This window comes from Corythoichthys intestinalis, chromosome 2 (assembly GCF_030265065.1).
Source record: "Corythoichthys intestinalis isolate RoL2023-P3 chromosome 2, ASM3026506v1, whole genome shotgun sequence".
In the NCBI taxonomy this organism is placed as follows: Eukaryota; Metazoa; Chordata; class Actinopteri; order Syngnathiformes; family Syngnathidae; genus Corythoichthys; species Corythoichthys intestinalis.
This window is the reverse complement of record NC_080396.1, coordinates 8,546,507-8,570,425: the sequence shown is the minus strand read 5'-3', so window position 1 is coordinate 8,570,425 and position 23,919 is coordinate 8,546,507. Positions and strand designations below refer to the sequence as shown.

The following is a 23,919-nucleotide window of genomic DNA, read 5'->3' as shown; positions in this document are numbered from 1 at the left end:
TCACTCAGTACAAGTGTTAACTTCAAGGTTTCAGTTTTTTTTCCAGAGCAGCCTTTTACAGTCCTAACCATAAAAAGTGACAAATTCTGCAGCAGGATGGTGCTTGTTACGTCCCAAGGATGGCTCGCGAAGGGTATAACATAAAACGAGCCACACAAATTCACAAGTGGACACAAATTTATTTACACAACAATCAAACTCGCAATGAATATGTACAAAATGTGGATGAAGCGCGGATTCAGGGTAAGCCCAGGCCAAAACGACAAACAAAAGGAATCTACACTTAAACCCCACCCGCTAACTAAACCCTGATCATGAAAAAGAACAAAGAAAAGACAGCCACTAACCTAGCTTCCTACGCTATACAAAACAGGAGAAAACTGGTTGAAAATAAATGGCGACTTACCCCTACTTGCTTCATTGCTTATTTACAGTGGTGAACAAAAACGATCCTATTACGAATAAACACAAAATCCCTCACCGAAAAAGCGGGAGTGTATCAAACTAGCGATCAAATGCAAACGAGAGTGAATGGCGAGCAAATAGCTGGCGAGGAGGACCGCGGCAGAATGCTGTCAAATGTAACCTCTTAGAGCGTTGACAGCAGCAGTTTTATGAAGCTTGGCGCCTTTTTCTTGGCCAATCAGCGGCAGCGACGTCGTCGGTCCATCCTACGTCGATCAGCTTTCGTCATAGTGGGAGGGGAAGCAGCCAGCTGGTGGAGGCGACGATCAGCTGACTGGAAGAGTCTCAGAAAATTAACTATTAAACGGCCAGGGGCCGTCACACCCCCCACCTTAAAAACAAACCAATACCCTGCGTAATACCTGGGCATATGGGTCCTATGATACAGGGGCGTAAGCCCGGGAAAGTGCATCAGCGATCACATTGTCAGTACCTTTTTTGTGACGAATGTCCAGGTTGAAGTCCTGGACCAAAACGGACCATCGCATTAGCCGTTGGTGGTTGTTCTGCATTTGTCTGAGGAACACTAAGGGGTTGTGGTCGGTATACACCGCGATCGGTAGCAGGCTTGACCCGAAGTAAACTTCAAAATGTTGAAGCGCCAATAACAATGATAGGGCCTCCTTCTCAATAGTGCTATAATTAACCTGGTAGGCACTGAACTTTTTCGAAAAATAGGAAATGGGATGCTCACTACCTTCGGTGTCGTCCTGCAGCAATACCGCACCCGCTCCACTATCGCTTGCGTCGACTTCGAGCTTAAACGGATGAGAAATGTTTGGAGCGGCCAACACAGGGGTTCTGCAAAGGAGAGCCTTACAAGAACAAAATGCATGTTGGCAGGCGGGTGACCAAATAAACGGCACTTTAGTGCTAGTCAAACTAGTGAGGGGGGCGACCACATCGGCAAAATTACGGCAAAACCCGCGATAATATCCTGCCATCCCCAAAAAATGTCGCAACTCCCGCCGGGTAGTTGGCGCCGGATATTTTAGAATGGCCAGAATCTTTTCCTCAATAGGACGAACCTGGCCCTGTCTGACCTGCTTTCCCAAATAGGTAACTGTGGCCTTCCCGAATTCACACTTAGCAAGATTTAAAGTAAGGTTAGCCCCCCCAAAACGGTCAAAAACCCTTTCGAGCACTTGAAGGTGTGCAGACCAAGTGTCGGTGTAGACCACTACATCATACCTAACCCGTCGCATACTTCAATCTCTACCTCAAAGTTCCTCAAGGCAAAGAAGATCAAGACCCTCCAGGACTGGCCAGCCCAGTCACCAGACATGAACAGGATGAAAGAGGAAGCATGGAAGATGAAACCCAAGAATGTTGATGAACTCTGGGAGGCATGCAAGACTGCTTTTTTTGATGTTCCTGATGACTTCATCTATAAATTATATGAATCCTTGCCGAACCACATAGATGCAGTCCTTCAAGCCCATGGAAGTCATACAAAATATTAATGCTGCAACGATTAATCGATTAACTCGAGTATTCAATTAGAAAAAAATATTCGAATTAAATTTTACTGCTTCGAGTATTCGTTTAATTAAAGTGACGTTGTAATGGATTATTTTGAAAGTGTTTGTATTTAGTTTTATTGATTTGGGTGGATACACTGCCTTCTAGTCAGCCTCAATTCACATGGCTGAATCCAGGTGCTCCCTGTTAAGACCAACATAAGCTAAATTTTGTTTGCGCTGTTTTTTTTTTTTTAATGCATTCTTAATGTAGTTTATACGTATATTTAGCCAATTTTTGTGGGTAATATGTGTCTGAACCATTTGTTAAGAGCATTTTTAAAAAGTTTAAACTAGCGGAATTTTGCGCTAAAAATTGTTCTTTTGTTGTACATAGGTCCTCATTTATTTTTTTATACCGTTTGAGGCTCAGCTCAGGTAATTTCATTTTTCATGTTCCTTATCCGATTACTCGATTATTCGAACTAATGGTTTATCAATTAATCGACTACAAAATATTAAATTTGGATCTCACAGCACCACTGCTTAATTCGCTTATGTACATTTTCTGTTTAATTTTCACACTACTTTCTGGAGGCGACAAAACTTTTGTCATGCCAAAATTTGACCTTTATATCTTCATGAAATGATCAATCTTTTTTCAGTTAAACAAATAATATTTTTGTACATTCAACATCATTTGGGAGGGTCTTACCTTTCATACGAGCCATTTCTGAAAACAATTGAATAATCAAAAGTAATTGTTATTATATCTCAATGTATAGGTATTAAGGGTGTAACGGTACATGTATTTGTATTGAACCGTTTCGATACGTGGTGCTCGGTTCGGAACGGAGGCGTACCGAACGAGTTTCTGACGTAATGTAACCCTTACTTTTCGAGGCTGTGAGTCGATTGGGTTACAGTTTCTTTGTGTAGATTATATTTACTCCGTCTTCTCTACTATAATGTGGACCAACACGGTAGGACAGTATAACTATGAAACGTCAACGGCGCAACAACGTGGCCGCTGCGAGAACGCAGTGAAACGCAGGCGTTAAAGTCAATCAGCCAATGCACACCAGTCACAGTGCGGCCGCGTGTTTGACGCGTCCCAGAAGCGGCTCAACATGATGCACGCGAAAAGAACGGCAGAGTTTATTATTTGACGCAAGACGCAACCCTTCTGCGTCAGTACTACTACCAGGAGCTAGGATTGGGCAGACCGGAAGTCACTCGTGTAAAAATACGGTGGATCCGGTCGATTTTCCAACTAATATGCAATCGTAACCCACTTTTTGAGTCCATCAGATCTCTTGAGTGATAGATTGGGGCACAGTTGACTTGTCTGTGTTGATTTGCTGCTGTCTTCTCTGCTATAATAATAACCAACAAGGCCCCGTGTTCAATACAAAACCCTCCTACCATAACAAAACAAGTAGGGACTAATATTCACATAGGAACTAAAGTTATAATATAAAATATACAATATAAATGCAGTGTTTCCCACAGGATTTTAGGAGACTGTGGTGGGAGGGTCTCTGACCCTCGGGGTAGGGTGTGTGTGTACATTTTCAAGCCTGGTGTATCTCTTTGGGGCATTTTGAGACCACTGAATGTAATATAAATTGCTGTATGCGGTGTTGCCGGATCGCGCCAAATGCAGCAGAATGCAGCAGACAGTAGTCCCGTAGCCTGGTACACCAGACTCAGGGGCAATATGTTCCAATCTGCGGTAAATTCGGTTTTACATGACCAAAAACACATCGAGTCGCTAAAACCAACAGTCTGTCTCGCGCTAGCCATGTTGAATATGTTGAAATGTCTCTCGCTAGTTTCTTGTCGCTTTACCAACGTCGCGTCAGCCCGTCGCTGATTGGTCCGCTCCGCTGTCTATTTGCTGTTGCTGGCTCCGCCCTGGAATTTTTTTTCTGCTGAATGGTGGCCAGACTCATACTCTCAGACTCATAGCTGTGCTATGATAGCACAGCTATGAGTCTGGTGTACCAGGCTAGTAGTCCCGTCTATGAGCGCGACCTGTTGGCGCGTGTGTCTGTGTGTGTGCACGCACGCGCGCTCTCTCGCTCGCTTGGGTAGTAGAGTGGAGTGGGCTACAGCTGTGTAATCGGCTGACTGACGCATCTGATTTTTTTTTTTTTTCACTCGGTGGGGGGGCAAACGAGACTGTGGCGGCCCGCCACAGTCTCGTTCATTGGTGGGAAACACTGAAATGAATTCTACATCACATTTGTAAAATATAAACACATCATAAAATATATAATAGCCCATTTAAGTAAAATAAATTGAAATGAGCTAAAACACCTGTAATTAAATAATAAGAATAATACACAGATCCTGCTTACACAGTTAAATTTATTAATTTCTGTGTGGCGCTTTAACTTGAGAAAATCCACCAATAAAGCTTTTGAAAACCGTTCATAAGAAAAAAAAAAGATTCATTGAGGCGTTTCATTTGTAAAATACATGTTAAAATCTTTGTCATTGGGATTGCTTTTTTCTTTAGCACAGGACTTTTTTTTTCTTCTTTCTTTCAGAAAGAAAGCTGACCAATACAGGGGGGTCTGAAAGACAAATTGTTGTTGGATTATCTTTAAATACCTGCTACTTTTTGAGCAGAATTCTAACTTTGTATAGGCTAATGTTCCTATTTTTGAAAGCACAAAGGTGTGTAATAAACAACTAGCACATTTATATTTTGCATTTTGTTTTCTTACTGTACCGAAAATGAACCGAACCGTGACCTCAAAACCGAGGTATGTACCGAACCGAGATTTTTGTGTACCGTTACACCCCTAATAGTATAATAATAATATGTATAGGACAATTTGTTGCCAGATTGTCAGTCCTGTCAATAACTAGTGGTGTTCACACCAACAGAGAGGCGCTATAAAGCTCCATGGGTCTAATGTCATTCTTGTCTACAGCACAGCATTGGTGTGGTGCACGTACCAGGAAAAAGGCCATTTGGGCAGAGTCTCGTATACATATATGTGGACGGACAGCAAAAGCTATCTGCCCCCCTCAAGTACCCCACCATGACAGAGGTAAAACCCTTAATCGTGATAGAATCCATAACTTTTGAAGTACTTTTACATACAGGTATGTTTTTAATCTGACCGATGTTTCCGCTTTATTTCCCATAGCCGTTCACCTCCTGTTGCATAGGCTCAGCAGGCCACAGGACCACCACTCCCCCGCCATCCCAAATACCTGACCCGCCCTTCTCATCAACCACCTCGCCCAGCACACGCCCCTCGTTGGGGAGCATCCTTTCACCACAGACCTGGGGGGTACTACTGAGTGGAAAGCCCGAGTCTGTGACAAAGCTCATCTCGGCGGGGACGCAGGACAGCGAGTGGGGAAGCCCCACATCTTTGCAGGGTCAGCTGGCAAGTGTCATGGTATTCCATGAAGCCCTGCAGCCCAACCACATTAAAGCCTTCTGTAGTGCTGGTAAATAAATAATGAAGATGGACTAATGGAAGAGTAAAACACACTTTTAAATAATGTTGGATGACATGTTGTGTCTATACAGGACCAAACTGTGTATCTCCTTTAAAAGCGCTTGAGTCAGAACTCGGTGACCTTTCAAGCAAATTGCTGCTACATTATTCACCAAAGGTAATTTCATCTTCTATGTATACAGATGTTTTATATTATGTACCGTATTTTTCGGACTATAACTCGTTTTTTTAATAGGTAGGACGTGGGTGCGACTTATACATTAGGGGTGTGACAAAATATCGAAATTGTGATATATCGTGATACTTTGTATCGCAAAAGGTTATCAATATGCTCCTGCCAAGAATCGAGATATCGTTTTAAAAAGGTGTCAATGTCTAAAAAAATATATAAAAAGGAACCAACAAGTGTCTACTAAAATAGTGTCCAGCATAATAGTGTCTCAGTTAACTCTAAGGCTGCATTGACGGTGCACGACGCCGAATCCATTTAGACTGGGAACGTTCGTTCATTCGAAACCAGAGCATTCACAGTCATTCTGTCCGATTTTCAGGGCATTTAGAGGTCATTTCCTGTTGAGTTTGAGTCACTGCCTATTCATTTGGGTGATTCCCAGGTCACTTCCTGTTATGTAACTCAAAATAAACAGGAAGAGACCCGTAAAATACCCCAAAATCAACAGGAAGTAACTAAAAATCAACAGGTAAATGACAATTACCTCATTGTCTGGAATTGGCTGCCACTGATGGTCATAGACATTCAATCCGTTTGAAGTTCAAATTGATTGGACGTCTACTGTGATAAACTCATTCCAATTCACAGCAGAAGCTTTTTTTCCTGTTTATTAGTTGATTGTAGAATATTCTAGAACGATTTCCTGACCAATGTATTGATAATCGTTGTATCGCCATATCGTCAGATCATCGTTATCGTGAGCTTTGTATCGCATCGTGTGGTACCAAGAGGTTCCCACTCCTATTATACATAAAGTATTAAACTGACAACCCGTCAAAATTACATGTTGGTTTAATGTTGTGGCACTCACGGGACAGTGAAGGACAATTTGCACTAATTTTGTAAGCAGAAGAACAGGCTTACATTGTCTTCTACAAACAGTGACAAATAATAGAATTAGAGCTGAAACGAATACTCGAGCAACTCGAGTAACTCGAGTTTAAAAACTGATCCGAGTAATTTTATTCACCTCGAGTAATCGTTTATTTTGACAGCTCTAATCATCACGTTTTGCTCGGACTACTTTTAATGCGGGACAACGCGCCGATGCGTGCGTAGAGGAAGAAGCAACAAAAAAACAACTTACAGCAGCCGACAGCCCCTACAAACGACGCTGACGTTGCTAAATACTAGTCCGCACGATGGTTGGTAGCAGGTAGCGTCTGATGAGTCTCATAGAGATCACATGTATGTTGAACTAGATTCGCATTGACAGACTCGGCCGCGTCTGAGCAGCGTTAGTAAACAGCCACCATCTTAAAGCAGTAGAGCGCTAAGCGCTAATAAAGCGCGCTAAGCGCTAATAAAGAGCGCTAAAGCGCTAATAAATAAGATTAACGTTACTGTGAGTAGCTCACGTAACGTTAGCCCTGCGGAGGGCTAGGTTTCTATTAATTATGACCACTTTCTATGCGTGGCTAACGTGTCTTACATACAGGCTTTAACATAACATAGCGTTGTGGAGTGATGAGGATGTAAAATAAAAATTCAATAATGCTAACTATCAATTTTAGCTAACTATCAATTTTAGCTCAGTAGTCATTGCTGGATAAAACACCAAGTAGCAGTAGTCCCTTGTGTGCTCCAATACAGCAGGTATCATACATTTATTTTGAACACTGCAAAAACTCAAAATCCTATCAGGACTTACAGTTTAGACTAACTTAAAACTTAACTAGAACTTAAAAATGGCTTGACACAAATAGAAATTCAATTGAAACACGTGGGAAAAAATCCTAACTTTTAAGTGATGTGTGTTATCAAGCGTAAAGGCATTTTTAGGTGTGTATATATATATATATATATATATATATTTTTTTTTTTTTTTAAATAATGTCTAAAGGTTTTTTGAGTGAAAGCAGTGAATTAGTCTTTTTGTTTATTCTAGTTACATCTGAGATGCAATTGTTGGCTGTTTTCAACAATATACATCGAAAATAAAGACATTGATTGACTGAAAATGGTTCAAGATTAGATGAAATGTCTTGTTTTCTCATGTATATTTATAATTGCTCTTCACCTAAAAATTTGTTTTATCCGATTACTCGATTAATCGATAGAATTTTCAGTCGATTACTCGATTACTAAAATATTCGATAGCTGCAGCCCTAAATAGAATGTCAACTCAAATGTCATGCATAGTCACGGTGTCATACCAAAACTGAAATAATCACATAAAAAAAGCTAAATAGCATTGCTAGCAAGTAGTGAAATAAATTAAACACTTACTGAATAAATAATTAGTAGAGAACATTAATTTTGAACGTTATTTACATCCCTACATCCCGCAATGTATGCTGGGAGGCATGAGGCACCCCTAGTCACCTAAGTTACGTCTACACTAGGACGGATAATTTTTTTTTGCCTTGTAATTCGGACAATATTTTGTACCAGTCCGCACTACTTTTAAGGTGCGTTTATAAACGCCACACTCCTGCAAGGGACACCGGCGTTTGCGCAGGCGTTGTCTCCGCAAAAAGGAGCAGCCTGGTGTGTGACATCATCGTCCACGTGGGTCACCTCTGAACCGAAAGCTGATCATTTTCAAGATCAAGCTATTTTACTTGTAAAAAGAGGAGCAGGAAAGCCGCATCTGTACCAATCGCCTCCATTGTTTACAATGCAGTAATGGCGATGGCGCGCTCCGTGACGTCACTACCTTTGTATCCGATTATTATACAAACAACCTGGCTATACTTGGCAGTTTAAGCTCCGTTCAGGAAATTATGCACACCTCTAACCCCTGTAACAAAATATCCGGACAAGATGTACATTAGTGTAGCCTACATGCCGTATAGTCTAACTAATTACATGTTTAAAGTGCATATGATATGACAAAAAAAAAATCTTGAATTACATTATTATTTGAATTAAGAAGGGCTGTCAAATTATTAAATTTTTCAATCAAGTTAATTACAGCTTAAGAATTAATTAATCTTAATTAATCGCAATTCAAACCATCTATAAAATAGACCATATTTTTCTGTAAATTATTGTTGGAATGGAAAAATAAGACACAAAATGGATAAATGCATTCAACATATGGTACATAAGTACTGTATTTGTTTATTATAACAATAAATCAACAAGATGGCATTAACATTATTAACATTCTTTTAAAGCGATCCATGGATAGAAAGACTTGTATTTCTAAAAAGTTAAATGTTATGAAAAATTTATATTAAAAACCCCTCTTAATGTTTCGTTTTAATAAAATTTGTAAAATTTTCAATCAAAAAATAAACTAGTAGCCCGCCATTGTTATTGTCAATAATTACACGATGCTCATGGGTGCTGAAGCCCATAAAATCAGTCGCACCCAAGCGCCAGCAGAGGGCGACAAAACTCCAAAAAACACAAGCAACAAGTGGACATTGCACTTTGTTGTCATTTTAATCTGTTTGAGCAGGGCATGTGCGTTAATTGCGTCAAATATTTTAACATGATTAATTTTTAAAAATTAATTACCGCCCGTTAACCCGATAACTTTGACAGCCCTAGAATTAAGATGATATTTTGAGATGATTCAACTATGTACAAAAATTTGGTAAAGTGCTGTTGATGAGAAATGAGTCTTTGTGTTTGAAGAGGAAGATTCAGAACAAGAAAAATGCGACAAACATGAGGCTGATGACTAGAAGAGACTGCCTGGGCAACACAAAATGTCATAATTGTTTTATTTCTCCAATAGTTTTACAGTATGTTATTTGTATATACACGTATTTTTACCCTAATTGATATATAAATTGTATGGTCATGACAAATAACGGTCTTGTGCTAAATGGAATATGAAATATTAAAAATCCATTTATTCAGTACGACAGTGCTAAATTACTGCATAATGGTCAAAACTGCCGACTTCATAAAACTCCCAGACAGTGTTTTATACCACCGGAGTTAGTACGGCTCTTGTCATTTCCGTGCCGGACTCTGCGACGGAAGAAGGAGCTAGGCTACATGCTAACCTGAACTGAGCGGCTCTTCCAAATCTCTTCCTCGCCTTTTGAACATGAACAATCACACAAAACTACCCCAACTGATGTCACACACCGTGGAGGGAGTGATTGCCTTCACCGATCGGCCGATCTCCGGCGGCGAGCAACCTTTAGCGGACTATTACAGCTCGTCATTCCTCTGCTGTGGCCCCGGCAAGCAGTCCCGCGAGACGAGGACGCAGCCGGGGGATGAACGCCGAAAATGGCTCGGCGGGCAAACCGCCGACATCGGGCGGCTTGTCGCACGCCACGGTCGCTGGCCGATGAAAGCAAGCATGCCTAGCTCCACTGGCCGACGGCAAGCATTGTCACCCACAAAATACAATCCACCTTCTTATTAAAACGTGTGCCATCATCCCAGTATTTGACATAAAACGCGTAGCTTACTCACTTCCTCGTCTGTCCAATGGTCCCTCGATTGTCGGACTTGTTTTAATCATTCTTCGCAGTGAACAGGATCTTTTGGAAACCCAAAAAGGCTCACACCACTCTCCCTGGTGAAGCAACAAAAGCCTGCAGTACATTCGGTTGGCGTCACATAAAAAAGTAAACAAATTAATCCGCAAAATCAGCTGAATCCGCAGTCCTTCTCCATACAATAGTATGGCTGTATAATGAAGATGATCTCATTCTCTGACGTCAGATCCACCTTCTTCCGCAACCCTAGACTCTGGCCGGAAGTCACTCATTTTCATGGCGTGGGATTCAAGAAGTTGAATAAATATATCAATCACTCCCACAGATGTCCACTTCATCCAGGCACATAAAATACCACATGTAATATGAAATAATCATTCTTTCTTGTGTCATATGCACTTTAAGACATTTATCTGTCCTAGTGTAGACGTACGAAGCCCTAGTCAGCCACCTGCCAAGCTTGATTGGTAATTTGTTAATGGACAGTTACTGCCTGTGTGCTGCGTTCAATAGCGCGACCTGTTTCTTGTATTTGTGAGCTGTATGACACTCAAAAGCCGCCAGTGAAAATACTTCACTGCAGCACAACTTGTATATGGCGGAAAACACTCAGGTGACTTGAAGGTCGGCTCTGAGACCCTCAATTTGGACTAGGGATGTCCCGATCCAGGTTTTTGCACTTCCGATCCGATACCGATATTCTTTTGCACTTCCGATCCGATACCGATACTGGCCGATACCGGCCTATCTGAGCATGTATTAAAGTTTAAAGTTATTTAGCCTCCTTACTTAGTTGTCAGACTCATGTTATAAAGGGTTTTAGTACTCTTGATAACAACTAGCCAGCTGAATTAGGTGAGTTTGAATAACACACAATGATTGGTAACAAGAAACTGACCTGTTTATTCAGTGACAAACACAAAACATTATAAATAACAAACCGAAATGGCATAGTCAGTCAGTAAAACGTGCAAATAATATTTTAAACTGTCAGTGGAAAATCCCACAAACCCCCCAAGCGATTAGATGCTTTTAATGTTTCGTGCATTAGTTACAATAATTGTATAAAAAGCCTCTCAGGTTTAAATAAACGACTATTTCAGTATCAAGTTAACATTTTAAAACTGTAAATAAAATACTCAAGTCCCCATTCTGTATCAGCAGCTTTAAACTACATTCAATTAATTTAATTTTGCGAATCAACTGTTAAAGTTGTTAAAATTGCTCCCGTTATTCCATAATTTCCCGTCTGTCTACTTTTAACATGTGAAAGTTTTAAAACTGTTTTGAAGATAGATTCAAGTCAAGATTTTGCCGATTTAGGAGTATTTTAGATAAAAAGTTAATTACGTTCGCTTGAAAGGTTCACTACAACAGCCTACAAGGGAAGTCTCCTGCTTTAAGATGGCGGCTGTTTACTAACGCACGTAGTTTTTAATGCACGTGTTCCTAACGGTGTCGAGTCTGTCCTTTTGCATCTAGTTCTATATACATATGATATCTATTAGATAAGCATGATGGACGGCATTGCGTCCCGAAGACCGCGCTGTGTATTAGTTCCGCTTTACTTGACATATTTCAATAATCGGAATTTGGATGTTTGTGAATTGTTCTCGAATCTTCCACGGCCGAATCGCTGAAGGGTGTAATGACGTCTGGGCATGTTGTACCGTGGTTCTAATGCTGAGTTCCAGAAAAGTGGAATGTCGGACTTTTCCGACCTCCGACTAGGAAAATATCATTGGAACGCCACTCGAACTGGGAGGTCCAAGTCGCGAAGTCGGAGAAAAAATAACTACCCCGACTTCCAAGTTGTTTCAATCTGACGTCACTGGACAAAATGGCGCTCAAGAAAACGTATTGAATGATAACACAATAATGAAGTAAATCAAGTTTATTTGAGACGCCATGTATTTTTTCTCATACAGTGAATTATCTTTGTTGTGCTATGTTTTTATATTGACGATCAGCAAAGGATGTAACTAAAAAAAGGCAGTTTACAGTGTGGGCAATAACACAGCCGTCGTTTTTCCTCTACTATTTGATCGCTTATAGGAAGGCAGGTTCGCTGGAGGTCAAAATGTCTTTGGATGGCCAAAATAAAACACACCTCGTCGAGATCAGCCATCTTTGTTGTTTACATTTGCTTGGAACGCTTTGAGGTCGGAACTGGTACCATCCAAGTGGGATAAATCCGACTTCCCACTTCTCTGGAATGCAGCATAAAAGTGTTGGATGGCTGGATGGATGGATGGTTGGATGGTGATTGGATAATAGCTCGTCATCCAGAATGAATTCTTCGGCAATGACTCTTGTTATTCCCTGGGCTTTGGGACTGTCGAGTGCCAGTTTGTCACGCATAGCAAAAGTTTCTGCCAGTGTTAGTTGCGTTGGTTCTGTTAAAACTTCTTACAGCTTTACCACCACGCTTGACTTTATTGTGGCATATGTTGCACTCTGCATCTTCGTCTTTGTTGTCCTTTAAGGTGACATGATCCCACACAGCTGACATTTTTACCGATAAAGTCTCTCAGTAAATTGGGAGACGGTAATGTAGTGTGTTGAAGGAGTGCCGTAAAATGCGGACCGGATTTTAGGGAAACCGAAGCAAAAACTGGAATGGATTATGTATATCGGTGCGCTGGAAAACCCGGACCGGATTTTCAAAAAAACTGGATCAGAAGTCTGGATCGGAATTTTTATACCATATTTTTCGGACTATAAGTCACACCTGAGTATAAGTCGCACCAGCCATAAAATGCCCAAACGAAGAGGAAAAAAACATATATAAGTCGCACCGGAGTATAAGTCGCATTTTTGGGGGAAATTTACTTGATAAAATCCAACACATAGAACAGATGTCATCTTGAATGGCAATTTAAAATAAAAATACAGTAGAGAACAACATGCTGAGTAAGTGTACAGTATGATAATGTTACATGATGCATGAACAACGAAATGCGAACATGGCCAGTATATTCACGTAACATAGCTATTAAGAGTTATTCAGATAAATATAGCATGAAGAACAAGTTTACCAAACCATCAGTGTCACTCCAAAACACCAAAATAACATGTGAAATGATATAATAATTTGTTAATAATTTCACACATAAGTCGCTCCAGAGTATAAGTCGCACCCCCAGCCAAACTATGAAAAAAAACTGCGACTTATAGTCCAAAAAATACGGTAGTACAAAAAATATGATGCGCCAACCAAGTCTCACCTAAACTTTGAACCACCTTTTGACTACAGGCGTGTCAAAATCCTATCTGTCTGGATCTTTCTCCCAACAAACTGCATGGGCGCCTGACTGGGAAGAAAGTTGTTAACTGGGACATCAAGGTTAGGAAAACGCAGATGACATTTCATTGTTGTTTCAATGCACAGCACATGCAGTACTTTTATTTCTAATGCTGTTCTATATCTTTGGCAGGATATGATCAATTGCGTAGGCGGGCTGCAAGTGTTGTTTCCAATACTAGAGCAGCTGGCTCTCATGACACCTGATCAACAGAATAATGACGCTTCAACCGGTTCAGACTTCATCACCCCAGATGTAACTTCTCCCGGTGATGGAGAATGGGTCATTCTTCCATCTAATAGGGCTTCAGGTCTGTTTGGCATCACCTAGTAAACATATCTCCGTTCACATGCCACCATTGAACGATCGACAACTAATCGATTATCAATTGAATCGACCGCTATTTTGATGGTCGATGATGTGTTTAGAGACATAAACCTCACAATTCTCCAGGTTCTACTTTTGAGCTTCTTAATCGAAAATATTCTTTTACTTTTTATTTTCTTATTCAACTTATATTTTTTTAAAAAAGGGGGTGTGGTAAACAGTATTTTTTTTTTTTTTCCATATTTATTTTTGTGCGTGTTTACATTTCTAATACAAAAAGCGAAAGGCAAAAAAACCCTTTTTTTTTTTTTGGGTTGTTTTTGTATGTCTTTTAATTAAGAACAAAAATGGTCAGCATTATCTTCTAATTTTTATTCTTTTGCACGGTTGTTTGCACTTGAGTTGACAATAATTCTGATAGTCGATTAATCGCTTGGAGATATTGTTGACCTGGGAATTGTCCAAAACTGTCTTTTTTTTCGGCCTCTTGATATTTGTAATGAATTTTTTTATAACTTTGTATTTAAAAAGCAGTAATTATTCTTTATTTATTTAACGGTTTTTATGTTGTTTTTTTTAATTAAAGAAAAAAACTTCATTTTTCCATTTGATCTTTTTTTTATTATTTATTATCATTTTATTTTTTTTTTCTTTATTAGAAATACATGAAAAAACAAAAAACAAAACAGGAAATATTCCCCAATTTCTGTAGACCTCGTTTTCAACTTTCAAAATTATGAGGATAGAAATTTTCATTTGATTTTAGTGAGGAACATGAAGTTTATGCACATGATTTACTTTCGCGAGCCACACAAAATTACATCGCTGTCGAGATTTGACCCACGTGACTTGAATTTGACATCTGTGCTTTAAAGGGTATGACAACACCTGGGGAAATGCTAATATTCCATCATTTATCCATAAAAGCATGCCTTTTGCATTCATATCATGCCACTTCGTGTAATTACACACATCGCAACACCAAGAAAATAATAGAAATTTGGATCGATTGTCAAGCTAAAACGACCGGCGCCCGAGATCCCGGAAATCTAGCATATTGTGTGCGTGACGTCACAACAAGGAAACAACCGGCTCAGTGCTTAGTACTGAATGGCGGCGATGATGCCGGACAATTTTGTTTCTAGTTGCAGCGACGAATCCGACGTAACGAACGTTCTTCTAATGGTGACGAGGAGAGTTATGAACCTCTCTTTGGTGTTTTGGGTTATCAATTTGAGCCCAAACGAATGCCAATGCAGCCTAATGAAAGGTTCATTGAGGGGAGCAATCACACTGATGAAACACCGGCAACAGATCGTGTCGGATACACCGAATGGTTTGTTCTTTTTGTGAAGCTGATACACCGTGACCGCAAAATGAAGTAATTTATAGAATAATTATCATTTATTGTGCTGTCATAGATTTTCGCTCTGCCAACAGACACAAATATGAATGGGATAAAATATATATTTTACGAGCAGGGGTGAAAGTGGACGGAAACGGTCCGGAACGCAGTTCCGGTATAAGATTCAGGGCCGAAACGCAGTTCCGGTATAAGATTGAGCCCCGAAACGCTGTTCCAGTATACGGTGCTTTGATTTCGAAAATATGACGGCAACTCTCAAAACACTATGTCAAAAAAAAAACAAAGCTGCCACATATGCATTTTATCTCCGAGAAGAAAACAATCTTCAAACATCAGATTTACATACACAAGTGTTAACAACAAGCATAATAAGCATCTTTGTGTGTTTTGAAAAGCGCTCTAGAAATAAAATGTATTGTTATTTATTATTATTAATAAAGTGCTTATGTAGCGTAATCCGTTTTCACGTATTATTTATTTTATTCCACGGACGGCATGGAGCTTTCCCCAGCTGCTGCAGTTATCTGAGTCTGACGATGACGAGTCATGTCAATGAGCGAATTTACCCAGCAAAGCAAAACACCTGGACTTATTTATCCGTTCAATTGGCTGACATACTGACATGTGATCACCAGAGATAGTTAGCTCTGATTGGTTCAAATGTGCATGTTTTCTGAAACAGCAAAAAAAAAAAAGGCAATACAACAGAAAATGGATCAAATCTTTAAGAGCAAGGAAAGAGTTAAGGTGGCGTATTTATCATATTTAGTTTTATTTTCTCTGATGGAGAGGTTCAGAGCATCTTAGCTGTCAATGTGCACTTTGGACTTATATTTGTTCAATTATGTTAAGCTACTTATTCATTTCCTTATGATTTAAAAAAGTCAATGTTTGCGCGATCTTCAAAATATATTCCATTTCCCTCTGCATAATATGTCATTTGTACTTATTTTTCTGAATGTATGTTACTTATATCTTTCTTATTAAAAAACACAACAAAAAGTAAATGTTTATCTTCAATTTTAATATATAGTACATCCTATGTTTTTAAGTAGTTAAAATTGAGATTTGGCATTTATCATGTGAAGAAATGAGGGAAAATAAAAATTAGGAGATTAAAGTTGGGGTTATAGCTGTTTTTGTTAACTTTTATTTTGCAAATAATTGAAAAAATACCATTTTGAATGAAAATCAGTTTTTGTATGTGTTATAGAAATAACTGACCAAAACATTACTCATTGTCTGCGTAGTCCAGCTCTTTTTCTCGCATCCGGGAACTCATGGGTACTACATTGCGACAAATAGCTATTTGTACACCACATAGCACGACAGGTTTCAACCATTTTAGCGATTTTTTTGATAAAACACGAAAGCAACGCTCTCGTCAATAAACAACGATGGCACCTGCTTCGACCTGTTTTTTCCTTGTTGTGACGTCTCCGCCCCATTCAGCTGTTTCCGGAATACTTTCGGAAATGTTCGTAATTTTCGATCTAGTTTCAATAATTGCTCATGAATCTGATTTATTTTTTTGTTAACTTTATTAATATTTGTTATCTTGCCACATAATGGTTCTATTGATATCTCACAGCCCCTTAGTATTATAATACCCTTTAAGGCATTCATTTTCAGTTGTCCTATTGCCAAAGGATCAGTGGTCAGAATCAGTTTTTGGGCAAGACAATATTTATTGCCATTCACTGTATTACAATCTGTAAAATAACCAGGGAATGGTTTATTTTTTTTAATATGCCACATTAGAAGCACGCCTGGAGAAGAATCTGGTGGCTACCTTACTTTTGGTGCTGAAACATTTTCTGCAAAGACATACTATAAATCAGGAGAATCTGCTTCATTCACACGGTGTTGCAACTCTTGGAGCTTTGCTTCAGAAGGTGAGTGTTGAAGGCATTCTTTTTACATTTACTGTTGTGTTTTGCTAGACCGAGGAAAGGTATACAAAATACAATGCCACTAGGAGTAACAATACGTACCTCGTTACGGGAATCACGGTTAGGATCATTTGAAGCTGTGGTGATGGGCTGCATTGGAGTCGGACAGCCTCACCATGTCGTGCCACGGCGAATTTTTTTTTCATGTTCTTTTCTCCCAAGAAGAACCATAACAAAGATATTTTTTGGAAATATTTCATTAGCCAGGCTAATGTCGTAGCTCTCAGCTATGGTACGTGTACGTAAAATGCATAGCTGATTACAGCTACGTTATCCCACGTAATAATACGACTTTCTTTTCTCGTAGCAATAGTACGACTTATATCTCGTAGTGACCTAGGGGCCACATTTGATGAAAAAATACAAACTGATACAATATTTCTGGAGACGCAAATAATTAAAGGCCTTGTATAAGCCTTATCATGAAAGCAACACCGGCTGTATGTATCGATATTAGCTATATTAGCCTACTATCAAAATGACTAAGTTGGCTACAAATACATAATTAGCCTTCACGATTAAAAAAATGTATATTTCCTTCCCCCATCTTTTTCCAATTTCAAAAATCTTTGAAAAAGCTCTAGGGAGCCACTAGGGCAGCACTAAAGAGCCACACGCAGCTCTAGAACCGTATAACCGCGGGTTGCAGACCCCCGTCGAAGTCTTTCTTTACCTTTTATTTGGTCCTAATACGTACGATATTACCACAGCAATAATAGTCCTTTCTGTATATGGAACCATTTCAAGGAGTAGGGGGGAAAATTCTAATAGCCGAGTAAAGAGTTTTACTAGTTTCGGTGAGAAGGTGTTTTTTTTTGTTGTTGTTGTTGTTCGTAAACTACATTTATACACAAACCCACATAGAGGTACCATTAACTTGGCAATAAGGGGTGTGAGAGTCATTTTTCGAGTGTCCCAGAGCTCACTAAACCTGAAAAAAAGCGCATCTCTCAAAGTTTTTTCAGCTGTGTTGTCGTATATCCGTCCACCGCAACAGCCCGATAGCACAGATATAAGTATGTCTGGACCTCGTTGTTGATGTTAGCGCGGCGGCACTCTGACAATAGAGCAAGGCTCTATTTTGGTCTGCGCCTCTTGACGCAAATTCATTCAAACTTGGTCTTCCATCAAAATTCGATCCAAATTACTGTAATGCCCCGGATATGGGGAAGAAGGAGAGTTGTCGGTATTGGCTTACCCACTTTATTGTGGTAACAATAATAAAGAAAAACAATTACAAAATCGCAGCAGGCTGCCGTGACATCCAACCCCTATCTCTCGCTATCTCACTCGTTCTTCCATTCTTCCTAATCGCCTCCTCCTGCGCCACAGCTCCCAGTCCAATCATCTCTTAAGGGGGCCGCGCTTAGTTACGGACATCACAATACATAATGAATAGGTTGCTGATGAACCCTTCACACTCGGCTGCCGCTAGTTTAAAACGGCCTTAAAAAAAAAAAAAACATCTCATGTTGTGCTAGGCGTGGCAGCTTTTGTTTTGGTGTGGCGGTGCGCCACAATCTTTTATGGGTAGGGGATACCCTGAAACTAGTCCGGTCGACATGAGATTGTCATAAATGTCGCCCGCCAACCAAAATGAGTTTGACACCCCTGAGTTAGGCCATGATATTAACATTTGTTTTGGCAAACGTATAAGGAATCTATGTCTCTTCAAATTGTTTATGTTTATTCATTAAGTTTTTGTTACATCAATAGAATTTAAATGAACAAATTGTCCAGAATGTTGGGCTAAAATAGCTCGTAAATACAGGAAACCTTTGCATTTAATTTTTTTTATTTAATATGTGTATTAAATTGTGAGTTTTCTCGCTCATAGTCTTGTCGCAAAAAAATCGTGAGACTAGTTGGCAGGGAAATTCCCATCCCTAATTTTTATTTATTTTTTTCCACAGTATTTAATTCATTGCCTGCCACGGACAATGATAGAGATTCCATTTCTTTTAAACTGGAATGGACTTAATTAAGATACATTGTTACTACATTTTTTTTTATATATGTTTGATTTTTTTTGGGGGGGGGGGGGGCAATAATATCGCATATCGGCAATAATTTATAATACAATTTATCGCCCACTAAAATGTCTAGGCCTATTGTAAATGGCAGCCAATGAGAGCAGAATACAATATAATAGAATATACTGTACTTTATTTGTCATTATACACAGAACAATGAGATTAAAAGTAGCAACTCCCTTTTCAGTGCATCAGATAGGGAATTAATGTCATACATACAGTAAATAAAAAACCTCCAATAAAATTATCTAAAAATAAATTAAAACCACTAGACGGTGTACAATTATGAAGGAGGTGGAATGTTGATGTTGAAATAACAATAAGTGTCCGATGAACTATTAACAGGAATGCTGGATAAGTACAGTATATCAGCATTTAGATCTTAGCAAAATAAACACCTCCACCGAGACGGATGAAAATGTGGGCAAATAGTTTCTGTTTGAAAAGTTACCACACCCGCTTAATAGCATGATGACGTCCCTCTAAGCCCCTCATTTACTGCAAAATGTTTCCGAAGTGGTGGCATTCGTTTGTGCTACGTTCGTGTTAGTTGTTAGGACACCCCTCTGTTATTGAGAGAGTTGGTATGCTTCATTAACATAACATAACAGAGGCAGGCTCTGGTATGCTCCATTAACACAAGAGGGGTATCCTAACAATTAGCACGAACATGGCACAAATGAATGGCACCACTTCGGAAACTTTTTGCAGTAAATGGGGGGGCTTATCACTCGAAATTAATATCTCAAGCCCCCCATATATTGCAAAATGGACCCGAATTTGTTTGTGCTACGTTCGTGCTAGTTGTTAAGACACCCCTTTGTTATTAAGAGAGTTGGTACGCTCCATTAGCCACGGGAGCTAAGCTAAAAAAAAGCTACGAGTGACGTTACAATTCAAAATTAATATCTCAATAAAAGCATAATACTTTATCTACAAAACTGTTGCAGCACAAACGATTAACATCATTTTTATATAAATTTGCATCTGATGGGGGGTGACTTTACTAGGTCTGTAGAGATGGTCACAAAGCACATATAGCAATGTACAAAGTGTCGTCTTTTTTTTTTTTTTTTTTTTTTTTTCTGGGTCATCGTCTTTGCAATTGTCTTACGAGCCTTTTGCATTTGTGCTGCGAGCCATTTACTGTCGTGTTGTGGCAATTGGGGTTCGTGCTTTTGCCAATTTGCAATCGCGCTTTAGGAATTGGGGATCGTGTTGTAGCAGTTTGCATTTGTGCTTTTTTTCTTTTGCAAAGCGTTTGCAATTGGGGTTTGTGCTTTTTTTCTATTTGTAAAGTATTTGGACTTACACCTCTTGGGCACCGTAGTTTATCTATATGTACGTGTTCAACATAACTCAAGAATGAATACAGATATTATTATTAAACTTCAAGGATTTTTTTTTTAATAAAAACTAAATTTTAGGGTAGCGAGGTCAAAGGTCACTTAGGTCAAGAAAATCAATTTCGCGATAACTTGATCATGGATTAGCCTTTTTAACTCGAATTTTCAGAGTAGATGAGATACGTTTTGTTTGTGTACACTCTCAAGGTGCTTCTCTTGTTGATTCATTTTGAGTCTCTGATCAAGTGTTTTGGTCACACACATTGCATACAAAATATATTTAAAAAATGCGCATGTACGTTGTATCAGCTTCCAGGAGGACACATCGATGTGAATGTCCTTGTGGCTATGCAACTGCTAATAGAGCAGGTGACATATGAGAAGAACCAGGGTCTGCTGCAACAACTTCACACACATCTGCTGTTCAACTTTAACATCTGGAACAAAGGAGACTTTCCTTTACGTATTGGTAACTGCCATTTTACATATTTAAAGTTATATATGCAAACATTACTTTTAGTAGTTCTGAGTTCTCTTATTTTTATTTTGAAGGTCATATACAGTACATGTCAACTGTCATCAAAGACAACAGAAAGCTGTTTCGTAAAAAATACGGAGTACGATTCCTTTTGGACATCATACGCCTCTACTACGGGTGAGATTTAATTCTTTGACTTATCAAATTATACCTGGCAGAACATCAAACTCTGCTTTTTACTTCAGGAAAAACAGCAATAAAGAGAGTGACCTGAGTGAGGATGACATTCTTAACATCCGGACATCGATCTGTGACCTCATCAAGTACTACATCAGCAAGGGCATATCCCAGGAAGAGATGCAAAGCATTATTGGATACATCGCTGCCATCGGGAATGAAGAGCAGGTGAGCAAGCATAAATTGTATGTGTTACTAGCACTTTACATGACACTAAATATTTCCAGATGACACATTTATTTTAAAACTGCGAATGGCTCGAAGTGCCCAAAAGCCCTACATTAGCTGTTTGGCTGCCATTGATGCTCTATCACCGTCAATTGTTCTTTTAATATAGCATATTGGCCCGAATATAAGACAGTGGTTTTTTGCATTGAAATACAGTAAGACTGAAAAAGTGGGTGTCGTCTTATAATCGCGGTCTAGACATTATACCCATTCACGACGCTAGATGGCGCCAGATATCATTGAAGCGAATGCTGAACTTGAGTAATGTTTTGTCATGACAGATCTCAGCTACTCTCAAGTTTAACCTGTTTGCATTATTTTATTGCGATGTTTTTCCTTATTCAGATTTGTTTCAAGACTACAGTTACAGTTAGACCTCACTTTGATGGTTATTGCAGTTATTTCAATTTTGTTGTTTTATCACAATAGATTGGTTTATTTACATTTTAAAGACCAGAAGCCATTCATTTACGGATGTGATTGCACCTTAGTTTACATATTTAAAGCGGCAGATATTAAGATTTGAATAAGGCAAAATAACTTGCTTTTTCTCTCAAATATACTATTATTATAATTTTTTTTTCAGATGTACTGTAATTATTTTCTGTATAAAAATTAATTTGGTGTTCAAAAAGTCTTTTTCAAACTTCAGTCGTCTTAGAGGGGGTCGTCTTATATTCAGGGCCGTCTTATATTCGGGCCAATACGGTACATTTTCTTCTTCTAGGTAAGACAACACATACTCTGGGAATACTAAGCATATTGCTGGGCTGACAGTGAATGTGTTACAATGCTGCATAGATCCCTCTCCTTCATATGCCTTAATTTTGCCATTAAGATTACCCGTATTTTCCACACATTTTAGGCGCACCTAAAAGCCTTAAAGGGTACCGCGGATAGAAAAAACGTAGTTCTTATCAGATAAATGTTAGTAGGATTTCTAATAATTTGATATTAAAATCCCTCTCAATGTTTTCGTTTTAATAACATTTGTAAAAAAAAAAATTTAAAACAATAAAAAATTGTAGGTCGCCATTGTTGTTTACGTCGCAGTGCGGTGATGTCACATGGGTACGCTGCCAGACTTCCACAGTGTCACTCTTTAAATACATAAACATGTAATCGGCTCTGCCCTCCCAAATCTGAACCCGAGTGGAACATTAATGAGAAGGACAGCAAAAGCTAAATGAACAGGAAAGACTGGATGAGACGAGCAGCATTCATGTGTCAAGTTTGCTAGTGAAAGCACTCTCCTGCACCGGTGATGAGTCAATCGGCCAGAATGCAGTCATTAATAAATTAGTATTTTTGTGCGGCCCGGTACCAAATACAGTCGTTGGGGACCCCTGCTGTATAACATCCAAGAAAATGTTCACATTGAGAAGTTAAGTAAAGTTTCAAAATACATTGTCAAAGAATGCAACAACAGCAGAGATTGTGTTGTGAATGGATTTGTTTTGTGTGTTGTTGAAGATTTGCGGGCTATTCGAGATGTTACTCAGCCTCCTTCAAAGCAGTCCATCCAGAGACCAACTCTTTCTGCTCCTCTTCGAGCCTGGAGCCGCTGACTCCTGCTACGCTCTTCTACTCAACAACAAACACTCCGACCGGCTTCGGGAGCTTGTCTTCAAGGTGACTTACAGCCAACTCCACCACCTGGAAAAATAAAATGACCGTCATCCATCCCGGAACATGTGGATGCCATTTTCATGACATGCTTATAAAACTTACTGAATTATCATACCTTCTTCTACCCAGCTGTTTGAGCGCATGTTGCGGTGCGACCGCATCTATGAGAAAAACAAGCAGCGGTTAAGACTGAGGGAGGCAGGTTACAGCGGCCTGTCGCTGCTTTTCACTGATCTTCACATCACGCCGACGCTCATTCGTTGTCTCCTCAATCAGGTCCTTCATACAGGTCAGTTTTTCTTTTCACAATAGTAATAATTCAGAAACCATGAGAAAAAACCTTGTGACATCTGAATGTATGCGCTTTTAAAATTAAAGATCAAGTGGTGAACTACAAGGATCTCATGGCATTGGTGCAGCTCACTCATCGAACCGGACCCAGTGTACGGCTTCTTGTCTGCAAAAGGGTGAGGAAGCGCAAACTTTTCAATTTATTTGTAGCAACTCATTGATAAGGATGGGAATCGAAATCAGATTCCAATTCCGAACCAGTTCCGAGTGTTTCGTGGCCTCGACATAACAATGAAAAAGCGTTAACGATCTCTTTAACGATTCCTAAAAATGCATATTGCGTCATGATGTGTCTTGTTGTCCAGACGCATCAAACTAGCATGGCGCCAAGAACCACTCGCTCCAAAGTTTGGCTACACTTCACCAGGAAAGAGTGTGAAAATAAAAGGTTACGATGGTTTAGCGCGAGCATTGCAGCTGTAAACAATGACAGTACGTAGGTTCCAACGCTCAAAATTGTGTCTTCACTTCATGAGTAAAAATTAGAACAAAGCGACTTGCAGTCATTGCAAGGTAGAGATAACTGCGTTGGGAGGGAATACGACTAGGGTTGTTCCGATCCTGTTTTTTTGCTCACGATCCGATCCCGATCGTTTTAGTTTGAGTATCTGCC

At 39.4% G+C, this 23,919-nt stretch overlaps 1 protein-coding gene across 3 annotated transcripts in view; it reads left to right on the top strand.

Moving 5' to 3' along the window:
• The window catches only part of nbeal1 (neurobeachin-like 1), a 132,472-nt gene that overhangs the window by 59,317 nt on the left and 49,236 nt on the right, over positions 1-23,919 (top strand). For all 3 annotated transcript variants that reach the window (XM_057818755.1, XM_057818747.1, XM_057818738.1), the window contains 12 exons: positions 4,871-4,990; positions 5,090-5,399; positions 5,482-5,567; positions 13,311-13,400; positions 13,492-13,669; positions 16,814-16,947; positions 20,693-20,852; positions 20,936-21,038; positions 21,107-21,266; positions 22,800-22,958; positions 23,085-23,244; positions 23,334-23,422. In XM_057818755.1, coding sequence (XP_057674738.1) covers positions 4,871-4,990; positions 5,090-5,399; positions 5,482-5,567; positions 13,311-13,400; positions 13,492-13,669; positions 16,814-16,947; positions 20,693-20,852; positions 20,936-21,038; positions 21,107-21,266; positions 22,800-22,958; positions 23,085-23,244; positions 23,334-23,422 — 1,749 coding nt within the window. The remainder of the gene's footprint in view (positions 1-4,870; positions 4,991-5,089; positions 5,400-5,481; positions 5,568-13,310; positions 13,401-13,491; positions 13,670-16,813; positions 16,948-20,692; positions 20,853-20,935; positions 21,039-21,106; positions 21,267-22,799; positions 22,959-23,084; positions 23,245-23,333; positions 23,423-23,919) is intronic.